At 46.3% G+C, this 15,763-nt stretch overlaps 2 protein-coding genes across 3 annotated transcripts; both read left to right on the top strand.

Annotated features, from left to right (window-relative positions):
• The first annotated feature begins 8,882 nt into the window (after positions 1-8,882).
• On the top strand, positions 8,883-10,907 carry LOC118506660 (probable cytochrome P450 4d14). Its single transcript, XM_036044079.1, has 2 exons — positions 8,883-9,788; positions 9,845-10,907. The coding sequence occupies exons 1-2, from the start codon at positions 9,157-9,159 to the stop codon at positions 10,743-10,745; spliced, it is 1,533 nt and encodes a 510-aa protein (XP_035899972.1). The 5' UTR covers positions 8,883-9,156; the 3' UTR covers positions 10,746-10,907.
• Positions 10,908-10,990: 83 nt separating this feature from the next.
• LOC118506661 (cytochrome P450 4d2-like) lies at positions 10,991-13,765 on the top strand. 2 transcript variants are annotated; one of them, XM_036044081.1, is made up of 2 exons: positions 10,991-11,786; positions 11,867-13,765. In XM_036044081.1, the coding sequence occupies exons 1-2, from the start codon at positions 11,146-11,148 to the stop codon at positions 12,717-12,719; spliced, it is 1,494 nt and encodes a 497-aa protein (XP_035899974.1). In that variant the 5' UTR covers positions 10,991-11,145; the 3' UTR covers positions 12,720-13,765. The 2 variants fall into 2 exon arrangements, with proteins under 2 accessions (XP_035899974.1, XP_035899973.1); XM_036044080.1 differs by having other exon boundaries at positions 11,846-13,765.
• The last annotated feature ends 1,998 nt before the right edge of the window (positions 13,766-15,763 follow it).

Raw genomic sequence — 15,763 nt, 5'->3', positions numbered from 1 at the left:
AACAGAAAGTTGTTCAACTTTGGACCCAGCCCCACATTTTCTAATTTTTGACTCAGCTTGTATGGTGATACTGAGTCAAATGCCCCCTGTATATCCAGGAAAATAGATCCCATGTTCTGCTTGCGTGCACGAGCAAGCTCTATTTCTGTAACCAGAAGGGCTAAGCAGTCATTAGTACCCCTGGCTTTACGAAAACCAAACTGGGTATTTGAGAGAAGGTTGTTCGATTCCAACCATTCTTCTAGCCGGAAAAGAATCATCCTTTCAAGGAGTTTCCTCAGACACGACAGTAACGATATTGGCCGATACGAATCGTGTCTTGATGGCGGTTTGCCAGGCTTCAAGATAGTGACAACTTTCACTTCTCTCCACTCTTGCGGGACGCTGTTGACCTCCAACATATTGTTGAAAATACTTAACAGGCGCTTCCTCCCTATGTCGGGCAGATTTTGAAGCAATTTGCTACCAATCTGATCCAGACCTGGGGAGGAATTTTTGCTTGATAGGAGAGCAAGTGATAGCTCTACCATTGAGAACGGTGAATCCATCCTAGGGTCACTACCAGGCGCATGTTGAGTAAAGCTTTGCGCAGCAACGAAATCGGGGCAAAGTTTGTGGGCAAATTCATACAGCCACTCGCCAGAAAAGCTTTCGCTCTCATTGATGTTGTTGCTGTTTCGCATCCTTCTAGCCATTCTCCAAAGCGAATTAAGTGAAGTGGTGGGGTTTAGATTATTGACGTATCTACGCCAATAACCCTTTTTCTTCGCCTTCAACAGGTTTTTGCACGTTCTCTCCAGTCCTTTATATTTTTCATATAAGGACCTCGAGCCCGTGTCCCGGAAGGCTTTAAATGCCTCACGCTTCTTGGTGAAAGCCGCTTGGCAATCCTTGTCCCACCAAGGAGTGGGAGGTTTTTTAAATGTCCTTGCTTGGTGGGAGCGCCTTGTTTGGGCCTCAAGGGCGCACTTGTTTATCAGTGAAACAAGTTTTTCGTACTCCTTGACAGGAGACAAATCTTCCAAGTCAAGTGAAAGCGAAGCGGCTATTAATTCGCCGTATCTCGTCCAGTCGATGTTCCTCGTTAAGTCACATTTAACGGGGATTCCTTCTACTGGACATCCTCCCTTGATGTAGGAAATTTCTATCGGCAAGTGGTCACTGCCGATAGGGTCCTGGATCACCTTCCAACTAAAATCCAGGGCCATTGCTGATGGACATAGAGACAGGTCCAGTGCACTCGCCCTACTTAGAGGTGTCTGCATCCTAGTTGCCTCTCCTGAGTTGAGAATCGAAAACCCAAATCTGTCGCAGAAATCTCGGATGATAGGAGTGCGAATGTCATCCTTTTCGCACCCCCAGTCGATTCCATGGGAGTTAAAGTCTCCCAGGATCAAAAGCGGTCCAGGCAAGACCGCTGCTAAATTTCCAAGATCCTCTTTGAACTTTTCAATTTTTTCCTTTTCATTATTGGCTATCGGGGGGATATAGATGGATGCAATTGTCACGTGAAGAACGCCCAGTTTTGCCTTAACTGCGACAGTTTCTATCATTTCTTGTCTAGGGGTGGGTATTCTGGTGAAAGTGTGACTCTTTCGAACACCAATCAGTACCCCTCCACCCCTAGTAACGCGATCTTCACGGATTATGTTATATCCCGGGAAGGTTAATTTAATTTCATCCGATAGCCAAGTTTCACAGAGGGCAAACACATCGCAGTTGTGTTCGCCCACTAATGCTTTAAAGGAGTTTAGCTTGCCAAGTAAACTCCTACAGTTCCACTGTATGATAGTAGCCGTAGGAGCCATTAATCATCCAAACGGACCATCATACTTAAGCATGGCCATTGAGCCAGCCACTGTTTGATCATCCCCTTCAGGAAAGGAAGGGCCCAAGTTGCGATCATATGCAGATGCTGCGGGAGGTTAAGGGTCAAGAGGAGGGATTCTAGGATCTCGGAAAGGGACGGTGTAGGGATCCTCGGGAAGCCCTTGGGCTCAGTTGGAAAAGCTAGGTTTTCCAAAGGAACTTCGGCCCGAGGTGATCGCTTCTTCTTGGGCTGCTTCCTGGCAATTTGGGGGGCGGGAGTTTTGGGATCAGCGTCACGTTTTGGGACGGGAGGAGAAACTTTAGCGAGGCGCTGTGGTGCCAATGGTTTATTTTTCGTCTTTAAGACCTTCCGTTGTACCTTTTTATAAGGTACTCTCAGTGCTTTTACCGATCTCGGTGGCACCTGTTCCAGTGCAGTCGGATTGGTCTCGCCATTTGCAGCCGTATTATCCAGCACTGCAAAGGGGTTCGATGCGTTTGCTCCCTTTAGAGCATCGCTGTATGAGCCGCGTGCCCGCTCGGCTACCGTTTTGGTCTGCTCCCTTTGCAGTTTCCGGTACACTGGGCACAATGCAACCTCATGCCACTCCTCCCGACAATGCGAACATTTTTGGGATGAGGCTTTGCACTCCTCGGTAGCGTGAGCCCCTCTGCATTTTCCGCAGCAAATCTTGCGAGTGCAGAACGGATCGGCATGTCCAATCCGGCTGCACTTCGAACAGGTGGCCACCCTTGGCACGTATGGCCGGTTGATGGGTATCCGGAGGCCTTCTAGGATGAGGGCCTGCGGAAGTACCGTTCCCTCAAACGTGATCCGGAGGGAGGAGGTCGGAATATATTTTTTTTCGTCCTTTGTTGATGGGTCTAGCTTGAAAAGCTTTTTCACCTCAAGAACTTTTACCTTTGGGGTATCTGGTGCTAGAAAAGCTCCCACCCCAAAGTTCAAAATTTCCTCCTCCGGGTAATCAAAATCCTCAATCACGCCGGTCACTTCAACCAGACTACCAGGAATGTAAACCCGGTAGTGCTCAGTATAATCTGGATCAGCCGCAATGACATTGGCTTGAGCCCGGTCCTTTGCGGTGACCCTGATCTTATTAGGTCGCATCCGAAACACATCGGCAACGCCCGGGTACTTTTTAAACAACGATGCCGCGATCGTCCTCACGTCGAGCTGTTTAGTGCGTGGCATAAAATACACTAGCGGCTTACCCTCCCACGACACCGGGTAAGCACGCGCTCGATGCTCAGATGGCTGATCATCATTTTTCGCCAGCGGGGCACAAAAACTATTTGCCAGCGGGGCACTACACAATGCCTTCGAGGTAGAAGGTCTAACACAAAGCTATATCAAAAAGATTTTTTTTAATCTACACAGAGGCGGATCAAAAATCTGGGAGGTCTTAGGCGGAATGAATGTTGGGGCCCCTACTAGCTAGAACGGAAGCTGTGTGGGGGTGCGGCACTCGAGTCAAACACAGGTCAGACAGGTCGTGAGGTAGTGTGAGAAGCTATCTCACGAGCAACTCCCTTCGAGGCCCTTCAGCGAGGCTCCCTACACCCTCATGCCCCCTTTAAATGCGAGACCCCTTTTAAAAGGCCCTTTTTATGAGGCCTCACCGCTGCTTGTGCAGTAAGGCTAATGGAGTTATCTTACCGACGAGCCCCCCCTGACAGAGGGGGCCCTTGGCGGCCCCATACTCCAAGGTATGGTACCAAGGTACAACAGCAGCAAGAAACAGAGCGATGCTTGCGAGCTTTCCAAACACAGCTCATGATTTGGCATAAATCGTATGGAAATTTCTAAAAGTGCATTATATTGAAATGAAAAGTTTGTAATCATTAAAACGTTAGCAACCCAGTTTAGTTTGCTCGTCTTTCCATTCCATTTAAGTCGGAAACAAACTTAAAACGCAAGATAAGGATTAGAAACTATGGTTGGGTAGCGTTTACGGAAAACCTGTTGTCAATCGCCAATAATAATTGTTCTGACAATTTTGATTCTCATTTCAATATAATATATTTTATGTTTATTTGTAAAAAAGAGATAAATGCTCCATCGTTTCCTTAAAATATTTTTTCTCTCTTTTAATATATCAAATTCCTTGTTTAAATCCAGAAAAATTAAAATTTTCGCCCCATGTCCCCTTTAAGACCATCGTGATCCTGGATCACGCAGGGCTTTTGAGACAGCTTTTAATTATTATCGCCGACACCCCATCACCTCCGTTATCTGGCATCGTGTGCCCAGCTTTCCTACAAAAGTCAGCACCGACAAAAGCCTACCACACCACGGCTAGAACCGTGCAGCGTTACCATTAATAAGATTATGAGCTCTAAGCCACAGGGCAAACTCACTCACTCAGGCTCGGTTGTTGGTAGAGGATTAATTCCTTCAAACAGCTCTGCCATCAGCCCAGGTGTGCTCGTGCTCAAACGGAATCAATAATTTGATTTGTTTGCCAAATTACATCCTTCGGTTTGCCAAACTGTCACGATACCAGCAAGCCAGCCCCCGGAACACCTTGAGATAAATCTAGCCGCTATCGGTTGTCGTTGTTGGGATCAATGTTTTTTGTTTCGATTTTTGTTTTTGTCTCTGCTACGCCTCAATGCCTCAAATTCCTCCGGAAGATGAAGCAGCAGAAAAAAGAACGCGAAGATCCTCTCGAATTAGCTTTCTCCGGTCGAACGCCGGCTCTTCCTGGTATCATTCAATTCGGGCGTGGAGGGCAACCATTAAATGGATCCTGCCGGTCGGTCGGAATTAAACGTGACATCAAAGGACGCGCGATGTATATTTCTGTTTGTCATCCGATCGGGAAGTTTGTGGCCCTCTCCCTGCCTCTCTCTCTCTCTTATTCCGGCCAGCGTTATGAACGAACCTAGTTGTGACCTGTGGCGTTCGTGGAAACCTAAGGGCAAAATTTGTTATTTGATTGTTTTCTCCGCTTTGGAGGCTGTTGAAGACGCCGAAAGGAATTGCGAGCCGGCTCGCTCGCTCTAAAGTAGCTTTCTTCCACTGCAAAAGGATGACTTTCAAGTTCGGCCGGCATGTGCGTCCACGGGAACGTGCTTTCGTGCTACTGAATAATTAGTTTTCTCAAGAGCAGGTAATCGTGTAGTGATAGCCCTTCCACGGACCAGTAGCCCGCCGTGTAATCCCTTGAGGAAATTCGCTTTAAACAGGAAAAACGCTATCCAATTTGCCAACATCACTTGCCACTAATCGGTTCAATGTTAGTAGTGTGCCGCCATACTGCTTCCGACGAATCGAATGAATTTCAAACGGCATGATTTGTGGGCGCCGCTCGAACTCCCTTTCCCCTTAATATTGCCATATTTTCCACTCAATTACCTTATTAGCGCCATCCATCAAACACTGCTCCGATATCACCGATACACCGGCGCTGGAGATAAGTCGCCTGATGTCTGCACAGGGGTTCGAGGTGAACCTAAACCTTCAATTCCAAACACCTGACCGCTGTTGCATAAATTTTATCCCGTTCTGCGCTCGTGTCGGCCGCTCGTTACGCCCTGACACCGTGCGCCGCGTGTCAGAATGATCGAAGACAATTGAGAGAAGGTTAGCACCATGGCTCCGGACCTCCGTCCAACGTCTCCATTTTGCTGCTGCTTGCAGAAGATAAATCAAACACAAACAACATTACATGGTGGTTCGTATCTTTCCCATTGGACGGGGAAGCGTTTGGATTGGATAGCACGTGCAGTGCACGGAGTTGCAAAAGCACGGCCAGATCCTGATTTACGAGATGCTGCCCTCCGACAAAGCCACCTGATCGAAGCTGAAAAGCATTCGGAGCACCATCCAGGCGTCCAGGTATTTTGTACTAAGGACATCATTGTGCCGGTGTATATCCCTTTTGTTCCTGTGTGTGTGCGTTGTCTTGTTCGAATTATTGGCGGTTGATGTTATAAATTATAATCAAAGCTTCGCCCGGTTATAAGCCGAACCTGGCCCAAAACTGGGGTAAGGTCGAAGATGTCTTCGGACGGCGATAACTAAAGGCAACACCAAACCCCGGGCACATGTATTCATCATCGACGGCTGTTGGCTCACTTGGCTAGCAGAGCATTCAGGCCGATTCTCGGGGCCACGTAGTTTATTGTGCTCAGATTGTGCTACGCTTTTCGACGATTCGATAAATAATTGTAATAAATTCTGAATCTGAAACACGGCTGATATCCCAAGTATCGTTGTGCCCAAGCCTAAAGAGTTCTCCGCAAATGTCTTCTGAATCCCCTCAGCACGGACAGAAAGGACCGACCAACCGATCAATGAAAGGATTCTACGTCTTTGGATCATGTTTCGTATGTGAGATAGAGCTGGCGTTTTCCCGCAATTCATTGATCAGCGATTCAATTCCTTTCGGCAGCAATCTTACGCGAAACGAACTTTACATTGATAACCATTTCGTATCGCTTTCCATTAGGATGAGCAATACATTTAACCCCTTTTTCGGGAAGCTAATGTACAAAAAGAGCCCCCAACCAAACCCGCTTTTGAATTGCAGCCATTCGGTGAGGCGAGTCTGAACAGTTGGACGGCTTAGCGATATTTCATACCTCCTTTTTTTCTTTAGCCATCACAGTCGATCCCTCGATCGATGAGTTGTAAGTTTGAATGATAAGCAAATAATGTTTAATCGATTTCGCCGATTTCCAATTGATTTGATAGGAAAAACATTGGGGGGTCTTTCGCTCGATTTCGCTTTCTGCGACCGGTCTGGCTCGAGCTCTGTGACGTACACGAATGGATAAGAAAATCTTCCTGGTTCCAGGAATGCATGGCACTGTTTGATACAGCTGTCCGTTGATATTTTACAATATTGATATTCTGATTTCACACGTTTCGCGTCACCACAACCGACCGTGCGTTTCTGTGACGCTTCACAGCTGGTGGAAGCAAAGAAAACAACCACTCTCCCTAGAACCCTAACTCTCCAAACTTATGCATTTTTGTCCTCACAATGCTTCACAATACAGAGCTCATCATGATACAATGCAATCATGATGCAACGCGATGCTGTTGCCGCCAGAACCAGCTAGCTTATTGAGCGGAAGCAGCAAAATTTACCCAAGAAACACATCCATTCACAGACTGAACTGGGATAATAAAGCAACAGAGGGGGAACCGTGTCGGGTTGGAAAGAATATGGATCAAGAACTCCGCACCGTATATCCGGTTTGCTTTTATTCGATGCACTTTGCCTGGATGATTCTATGCAAAGAAGGTGCACTATTGGGATTTATTTTGGGACGGGTTCGAAAAGGAAACTGAACCAAAATTTATTTACTTGCCAGCGAATTGTTTAAGAAAATCTTATTTTTTATTTAATTGACCCCTCCACAGTGTCACATTTTAATTAGTTCATTTATATAAGAACTTTACACATAGTCACTCAGGCTGATCAGGCTCCTAGCCATGCTGTATGAGATGCGCCTGAAAGTATGCACTCTACTGCTTGTATGGAGGTTTTCCGCTGTGCATGAAGTTTCTAGTGTACAAAATACATATTTAAATGCAATTCTATTCAGGTCATCCTGAAAAAGGAAGGAAACTGTTTACCAAATACCAGGTACAGGATATTCAGATGTTTAGTTACGCTTTCCCTTGGCCCTTTCCTTCTTTTCTTACAGTGGCTAGTAGTATTCACGAAGTATTTCCCGAGGTGTTTTTTTTACGGTTTTCTAGATATTTATATTTCCTTTTCACAATTTTATGACGATTTCGGTACAATTTTTGCAATTGATTTATTTCAAAAACATGTTTCCTATTTTGAAACTATTCTAGATTTATTGTTGTACCCATGAGTGGCAAATTCTAAATTGTTGTCTAAATTTGTGTTACAATGTCCTTCCTAATGACATTTTATTTCCTGTGGCTTCCTGTGCCCTGATATTACCCGTGCCCGTGCATAGCCAGTTCGGCTTACGGGTAGGCATTCTACCTGAGATTTGATCCCCGATCGTGTGGAGATCTGCGTCGCTATCGCTTCTGCCACTTGACCACCTCATGCCTTCTTTTGTTGAAAAAAAGATTTGGGAAATAAAACATATTCGAAAAAACTGTATGGGAAACCGTCACTAACCATCGAGACGAAACAAACAATTATTCGGGAAAGTTTAATAAAACTTCGGGAAACCCTGTAGCTTATAGAAATATTGCATACATTCAGGCTTGTAATAAAGACATATTTTAGAGCAAATCTCTGAGATTCCTTACAAACACGAACAAATATTTATTTTAATGATATTGCTGTCATTTTATACGTTATTAATTAATTTCACATGCCCCCCGAAAAGTCTAGAAATCATCAAAACAGAAAGATTGGGGGTTTTTTTCATTCGCAAAAAATATCTGCTTTGTCATGAAGGCACGGGGAACAGTCGCCTTTCGGTACGGTAGCATTTATTTGGGTTCTTTTTTCTGCGACCTATGCTGGACATTGTACAACATGACTGGGCATATTTGTGTGGTGCTATATCACGGGCCGGAAATGGAAAGATTAAGTATCTCATTTATCTGTGTACTGTGTGCTGAAGAAGTGGCCCATTTATTTACATTTGATGGCTAATATTTTTAGCTCAATTTAAACAATGCTCAATAATAAACTAATAAAATTAGTTAAAACAAATACAAGATATGTTTTAAAAACAATAACATTCGTACTGGCATCATTTCATCATCCGTATTTTTCGGGCGTACCATCGATAGCGTGAAGTCTTCAGCCCAATCGGATGGATGACCGGTTCCACCCATCTGTCTTCAGTGTTTCTTAAGCTAGTGTAATATTTTTCTGTGAATTTAAACAAAACACATATTTAAATTTAAATCACAACACAAACGACTTCAGCTCCGAAACCAAAATTACTTAAATTTTCAAAAGTATGTATTTTTGTAGCGAACTACAACATATACTGCGCTTAACGACTGCTGACCTGTACAATCTCTGTTTTGGAACATTCCAAAACATCATTAACGGCCAACATCACACACCCACCAGCATAAAAAGTCGATGGTTCTGGCCACAACGAAACGCACACACGTGCACGTGCAAGAAGATAGCGCCCACCGCGGTATAATATCGACGGTCGCGGGTAAACGCGGAGTCAGTTGTTTTGGTGTACGGCAGCGCAGCAGCAGGTGTATACAAACGGACGGTGCCCATATCTTCGTGCCCCTTCAATTAATCGTTCACCACCGACTATCGCCTAAGGAATTACATCACGACGCACTTGAGCGACGCTTCACATTCTCGCCAGCAGAGGTTCAGTGGACTCGCCCTTGAAAAGTCGATCGAGATGTTTCTAACGCTGTTGGTAACGCTTGCCTGCATCGGCCTTCTCTGGATGGTGCTAACCATCATTCGGAACCGTGCTACCGTGGCCAAGCTGGACAAACAGCTTGCGAACTTTGGCGTCGTCCCGTCCGTTCTCGTGCTGGGATCGGCATACCACTTTAAAGATCCAACGCCGGAAGGAATCTTTGCCACCTTTACCGGGTTCCACCGGAAGTATGGACGGAATCTCATCACGCAGAGTCTGTTCAATTTTCCCTCGATCCAGATCTGCGATCCGAAGGTGATCGAACAGGTGATGCAAGCGCGCACGATCGAAAAGACGATCATCTACGACTTTATGATGCCGTGGCTCGGTTCCGGACTCGTTGTATCAACCGGGGCGAAGTGGGCCCAGCGCCGGAAGATCATTACGCCAACGTTTCACTTTAAAATTCTGGAAGACTTTCTGGTGATCATGAACCACCAGACGGACGTGTTGATCGAGAAGCTGCGGCAGAACACGAACGGGAAGGATTTCGACCTGTACGAGCACGTGACGTACTGTGCGCTGGACATCATTTCGGAGTCGGCGATGGGCGTGAAACTCAACACACAGATTCAACCCAACTCGGAATATGTGAAGGCCGTGAAAGAGTAAGCTCGTAAGGTGATCTGGAAGAGAAATCATAATAAGCTTCCTCCTTTTTCAGAGTCTCGGATATCATTCTCAAGCGTCTGTTCTCGTTCCTGCGCGAGTACAAGTGGGCATTCCAGTTCACGAAGGCTCACCGGCGTCAGGCGGAACTCCTGAAGGTTGTGCATGGTTTCGCTCATCGGGTGATAAGCGAACGCAAGAAGCAACTGCAGGACGTCCGCGAACGTCAACGAGCACAGGAAAAGCTCGAAGAGGACGACATCTACGGCAAGCGCCGTATGACCCTCCTGGACCTGCTGCTAAACGTCGAGATCGACGGTAAACCGCTGACGGATTCGGACATTCGCGAAGAAGTGGACACTTTCATGTTTGCCGGGCACGATACGACCACGTCCTGCATCAGCTTCGCCCTGTACTATCTCTCGCGTGACGCTGCCGTCCAGCAGCGTGTGTACGACGAGATACAGGCCATCGTCGGTCCGGATGCGAAAACCCAGGAGCTGACGTACGGTACGCTGCAGGAGCTGAAGTACCTCGACATGGTGATCAAGGAAACGCTGCGCATCAATCCGTCCGTACCGATCATTGGCCGCCGATCGGCTGGGGACATGCTTATCGATGGTGTTACGATACCGAAGGGTATGGATTTCGGCATCATTATCTACGCGCTGCAGAACGATCCTGAGCTCTATCCCGACCCGGCACGCTTCGATCCGGAACGGTTCAGTGAGGAAGCGTCAGCCAAGCGGCCACCGTACAGCTACATCCCGTTCAGTGTCGGATCGCGCAACTGTATCGGGCAGCGGTATGCAATGCTAGAGGTCAAAACGATGCTGGTGAAACTTTTGGCCAATTATCGCTTTTTGCCCTGCGACGAAAGCAATAGGCTGCGTATCAAAACGGACATGACGCTCAAACCGGTCAATGGGACGTTTGTGAAGATTGTCCCACGGTAAGCGTTCGATCGGGTGGTGCGATAAGATTAGATTAGCGACATCACGATACCTGCGTTTCGTGAAGTTTATGCGTACAGTGAACCGGAAATGATCCGTTTGTAATGCTTTTTGTAATGATTGTGTACTAATAAACGAGAGTATTGATGTTTTCCTTCCATGTAATGGTAATCGTTACAAGCATTGCGGGCGAGTCTGCGATAGCGCGTGGTGTGTTGCGTGCTCTTCTGCTGTGTCTACTCCCGAGAATCGCCCCCACGAACGGGCGATCTGACCTCTCGCTGTGTGAAAGCGATAATCATGTTTACGGTTGTTTCTTAGCCAGCACATAAATATAGCCGAATGGAGATCAATCTCTGCCAGATTGAATGTGGACCGCGTTCGACATCCGCAGTGCGAAACGATGCCCATCAGTGGGCTACTGATCGTCGCCCTTTTCCTGCTAACGATCCTGTACATCACGCGAAAAGTGCTCCGGAACCGCCATCATGCGACGGTCCTCCTAAAGCAGCTACCACACTTCCGCCCGCTCCCATCCGTCCCTCTGCTGGGGAGTGCGCACCTCTTCCTGGACACTACACCCGATGGCGTGCTGCGTACGATGGTCACCTGCCACCGACGGTACGGGAAGAATTTCGTACTGCAGGAGCTTTGCAACGAGTTCAAGCTAGTGTCGAGTGATCCTCGCGTCATGGAGCAGGTGATGCAGGCGAAAACGATCGTCAAGCCTAACTTTTATCGCTTTCTGCAACCGTGGATTGGAGTGAGCAGCGTGGTAGCGAATGGCACCCACTGGATCAACCGTCGGAAGGTGATCAATCCGGGCTTCCACTTACGGATGCTGCAAGATTTCCTCGGTACGATGCAAACGCAGGCGGACATATTGGTGACGAAGTTGGCACCGCTAGCCAACGGAACTGTGGACCTTGATGTGTACGGTCCGTTGCGGCACTGCGCGATGGACATTATCTGTGAGACGGCGATGGGCGTTCGGTTCGAGTGTCAATCCAATCCTAAGGTGCTGTTTGTTGAAGCAACGGAACAGTAAGTAGATCGGTGTACAGTTCTCGCTGAATCTTAAAGGGGTTTGCCTTTTTCCACAGATTAATCGACTTGATTTACAGACGGATATTCAACCCACTGCTCGCGAACGATACGCTGTACCGCTTCACCAGCGCTAGACGACGGGAACGGGCGGCTCTTCAGATCATGCACCAGTTTACGAGTTCGGTGATTCGTGAGCGCTTGAAGCGTCCCATCAGGACAGCGCGCGATGAAGAGAATCGTACGTGTAAGATGACATTTTTGGATCTGCTGCTAGAAACGCGCCACGATGCTGACGGCGAACCGCTATCCGATGACGAGATTCGTGGGGAGGTCGATACGTTCATGTTTGCCGGACATGAAACGATTGCGTCCTGCATCAGCTTCGCCCTGTACTTCCTTTCTCGCAATGCGCATGTTCAGGATCGGCTGTACGATGAAATAGTGACCGTGTACGGATCACATACAGCCCGATCGACTGAGCAGATGACGTACGCTTCGCTACAGGATCTCACATACACGGAGCTGGTCATCAAGGAAACGCTACGGTTATGTCCTTCCGTACCGATGCTAGGAAGACTGTCGGCCGGGGATATGGTAATCGATGGTGTCACGATACCGGCCGGCATGGAAGTGATGCTTAACATCTACGTGATGCAGAACGATCCAGACAACTACCCGGACGCGGATCAGTTCCGGCCGGAACGGTTTGCGGACGAGCCACAACCCTTCACCTATCTGCCCTTCAGCACGGGGGTAAGAGCTTGCATTGGACAACGGTTTGCGATGATGGAGATGAAAACGTTGCTGGTGAAGCTGTTGGCCCGCTATCGGCTGTTGCCGTGCGAGGAGACGAACGCGCTGCAGGTGAAGGCTGACCTAACCCTCAAACCGTTCCGTGGGGCATTTATCAAACTAGTGGAAAGGACATAAGATACCATACTGCTTTGCAAGAAATATACGTTATTCCTTGCTCAATATTCTACAGCAAGGTCACTCACTCCAGCCGTCAAAATCAACCCGCAGATGAGTTTATGCTCCATCATAATTATGAATCGTTGCTGCACTTTCGGAACCATAAAACTCAGCACTCAGACTCAACGGACAGCCATTGTGGTCGGCCATTCTCTCTGGTTGTCTGGTCTTGGTGGCGTCAGTGCCACAATTGTCCACCGACATACACAGTCGGTTGTAATCAAATGCAAACATCCGAGCATACGGACGAGCTTCGGCTCCCCACACGTGCTTGCTCGAAGCCCTCGTCATCCGGTGTCCGGTCGAAAAATGTCCAAAAGGGGCATCGTCATTTTGGAGGGTGTGATGGGGTCATTTGTTAAATTGATATCTTGCAGACTTTTTATGAACTATCGTGGCGTGGCCCCCGGCCTCTCCTACTCGTTTTCATCGCTTTTCCCCCAATTCTGTATGTATGGAGTATGGAAGCTTCTTTTTGCGTGCGTGCTGGTGCAATTTCCGGTAACCTGCCTGATGTGGGCAAAGGGAAGGAAGCTGTGGTGACAAAAATAATGAACTGGGCATAAAAATGTTGATTGCGTGCACAATATTTCTTTCTGTTCGTTTTTCTTTGTGTGAAGATGGCTGCTCAAATCATCAATATGAGGACAACGGGCGTATGTTGTATGGTAATTTTAGTTTGTCATTGCAGCTTTACATGAAACACGTGCTCCGTAGATTCCTCTTTGATGGATTTGGTTGAAAATGGGGAAATATAAATATGAGCGACATGTCGCATTTTTTCACATCGATTGCTCGGAAAAAAAAATCGGTCCCCTTTGAAAGATTGAAGCCACAGAGCGCCAAATTTCCACGCATACCACTCAAGCCCATCACGGAGTATCGTGTTACATCCAATTTATTTTTCCCGCGCATTTCTCCGACCCCCACACACTTGGTGGCTGTGTCCTCCGTGTCCTTCCCGCTTCGATCTACGCCTAACGATGCAATATCCTTGACACACATACAGGGTTCACCGATAGATAGCATACGGCGAGCATACCTTAGCGGTTCGCGCAAACGTTTAAGACATCTGCGGCCATCGATAGCGTTTCGCATGTACAATTAGCGACTGGCCCAAAATGGATAGCGATTCGCGTGCACACTTTAGTGAATGTCAGAATTCGGCGCGGTTTGAAAATGTAGGTTTATATGACCCAGGTTGAGGAGTCGAGATTTGAAAAAAATCGTTTAAATTTCATTTTTGATGTAATTGGAAAGTTGTTGCGCACAAAAGTGGTGTGAAAATTAATGTTCATTATTATAAAGCATAAATTTATTGATTTTCAGTGTTGGTTAAAAAAATGGTAAAAGACTCGAGAAGGCCCCCCCCTGACAAAATTTGTTAGGCGCTGTAGGATTTACGCCTAAAGGTATGCAATCCGCAGTACACGTTGCGAGAGCTTCACAGTGAGCTTTCAGTGTGCTTTCAGTGTGGTCAAAATTGGTTGAAGAAAGTCGAATAAAATATTGTTATTATTTGATTAAAACCCCCTCTCCGCTATCCCTACCATTCATTTTGGCTTACAAAGGCCTCGTACTAGTTTTCGGTCGCACTTGGGGTGAATAATCAGGCCTAAAACATGCACGGCGTTCTCGAACGGTAACGGAACAGTAATTCGATGAATACTTGTTACCTTGCATTGATATTTAGCAAAGGAGGAAGCATAAGAATATCATAATCTCAAACCACTTGTTACAATGTATTTTATCAAGTTCTACTCGCTGTCTATTAACAGTATTAAGGAACAATGCACAATGTTTACATCAAATGGGTTTTGACCATACAGAAATCCCACCGTACAACAAAAATGACAGGCCACAGTGCTGCACACAAAAGATTCTAGGGGGGGCCTTCTCGAGTCTTTTACCAAAAAAATAATAACAAAACTATGTGAAAGATCAGAAGAACAGCCATGTGGAGGGAACCATAATTCCCTCGCTATGGTTGTGGACGAAACTCGAACACCGTGTTGTTCGAACACTTTCTCTGCGAGTGCTTTAAGCGTCACCGTGCAGTCCTCGTCGATCAAGTTCCGAACATCATTTACGGCTTGCTGCGACAATAATTAAGATTTGTTGCCACCACGCTTCTTTGCCTCGATTTGCCATTGGGTTTGGTATTTTTTGATGATGCCATGGACAGTCGGTTTTTTTTAAATTGAACATTTTGCTAATCGTAGCTGCAAAGGCTCCGTTTTCATACACCATACCACGCGCTCTCTATGTTCGTTGCTGGTAGTTTTTCGGCGGCGAGGTGCTTGCATAGCGCTACTTGCATTTTCCTCTTGTACAGAGCTTTGGCTGGAATTCATATCTGCAAGCAAAAAGTAAAAAGAACGATGTGTGTCTCAGTTGATTCGCTTCAGCACATACCGCTATTGAAACTCACTGTATTCTTTCACGGTGTGGTAATAAAACAAATTTACCGACAAGAACAATTTTGCACGAGCGCACTTCAACAAGCAAGAGCTCCTACCGTAGCCAAACACCTAGAAAACACCTAAATTCAATGAGAATTCTAGTTGTAGCACTTTTTAATTGTAAGGCTGAAATACGTACCTTTAAAAGGATGATTGCCAAAACCAAAACCAACGAAGGAATGTACATTTAAACCTCAAATGATGCTATGATTGTTAATCGCTTGGTAAAACTGTGAACTAGTTGCTGGACCAATATGCTAAATATTTTCATTACATGAACGGATTTTTTTTTTCGTGATCGCATCAATTTTGAATTCGTGTATATACGTTCATGTTTGAATTCTCCACATGGCTGTTCTTCTGATGTTTCACATAGTTTTGTTATTATTGTTTTAACCAACGCTGAAAATCAGTAAATTTATGCTTTATAATAATGAACATTAATTTTCACACCACTTTTGTGCGCAACAACTTTCCAATTACATCAAAAATGAAATTTAAACGATTTTTTTCAAATCTCGACTCCTCAACCTGGGTCAT

This window comes from Anopheles stephensi, chromosome 2, assembly GCF_013141755.1.
Source record: "Anopheles stephensi strain Indian chromosome 2, UCI_ANSTEP_V1.0, whole genome shotgun sequence".
In the NCBI taxonomy this organism is placed as follows: domain Eukaryota; kingdom Metazoa; phylum Arthropoda; class Insecta; order Diptera; family Culicidae; genus Anopheles; species Anopheles stephensi.
The sequence above is the reverse complement of the archived record's forward strand: the minus strand, read 5'-3'. Positions and strand labels throughout refer to the sequence as shown.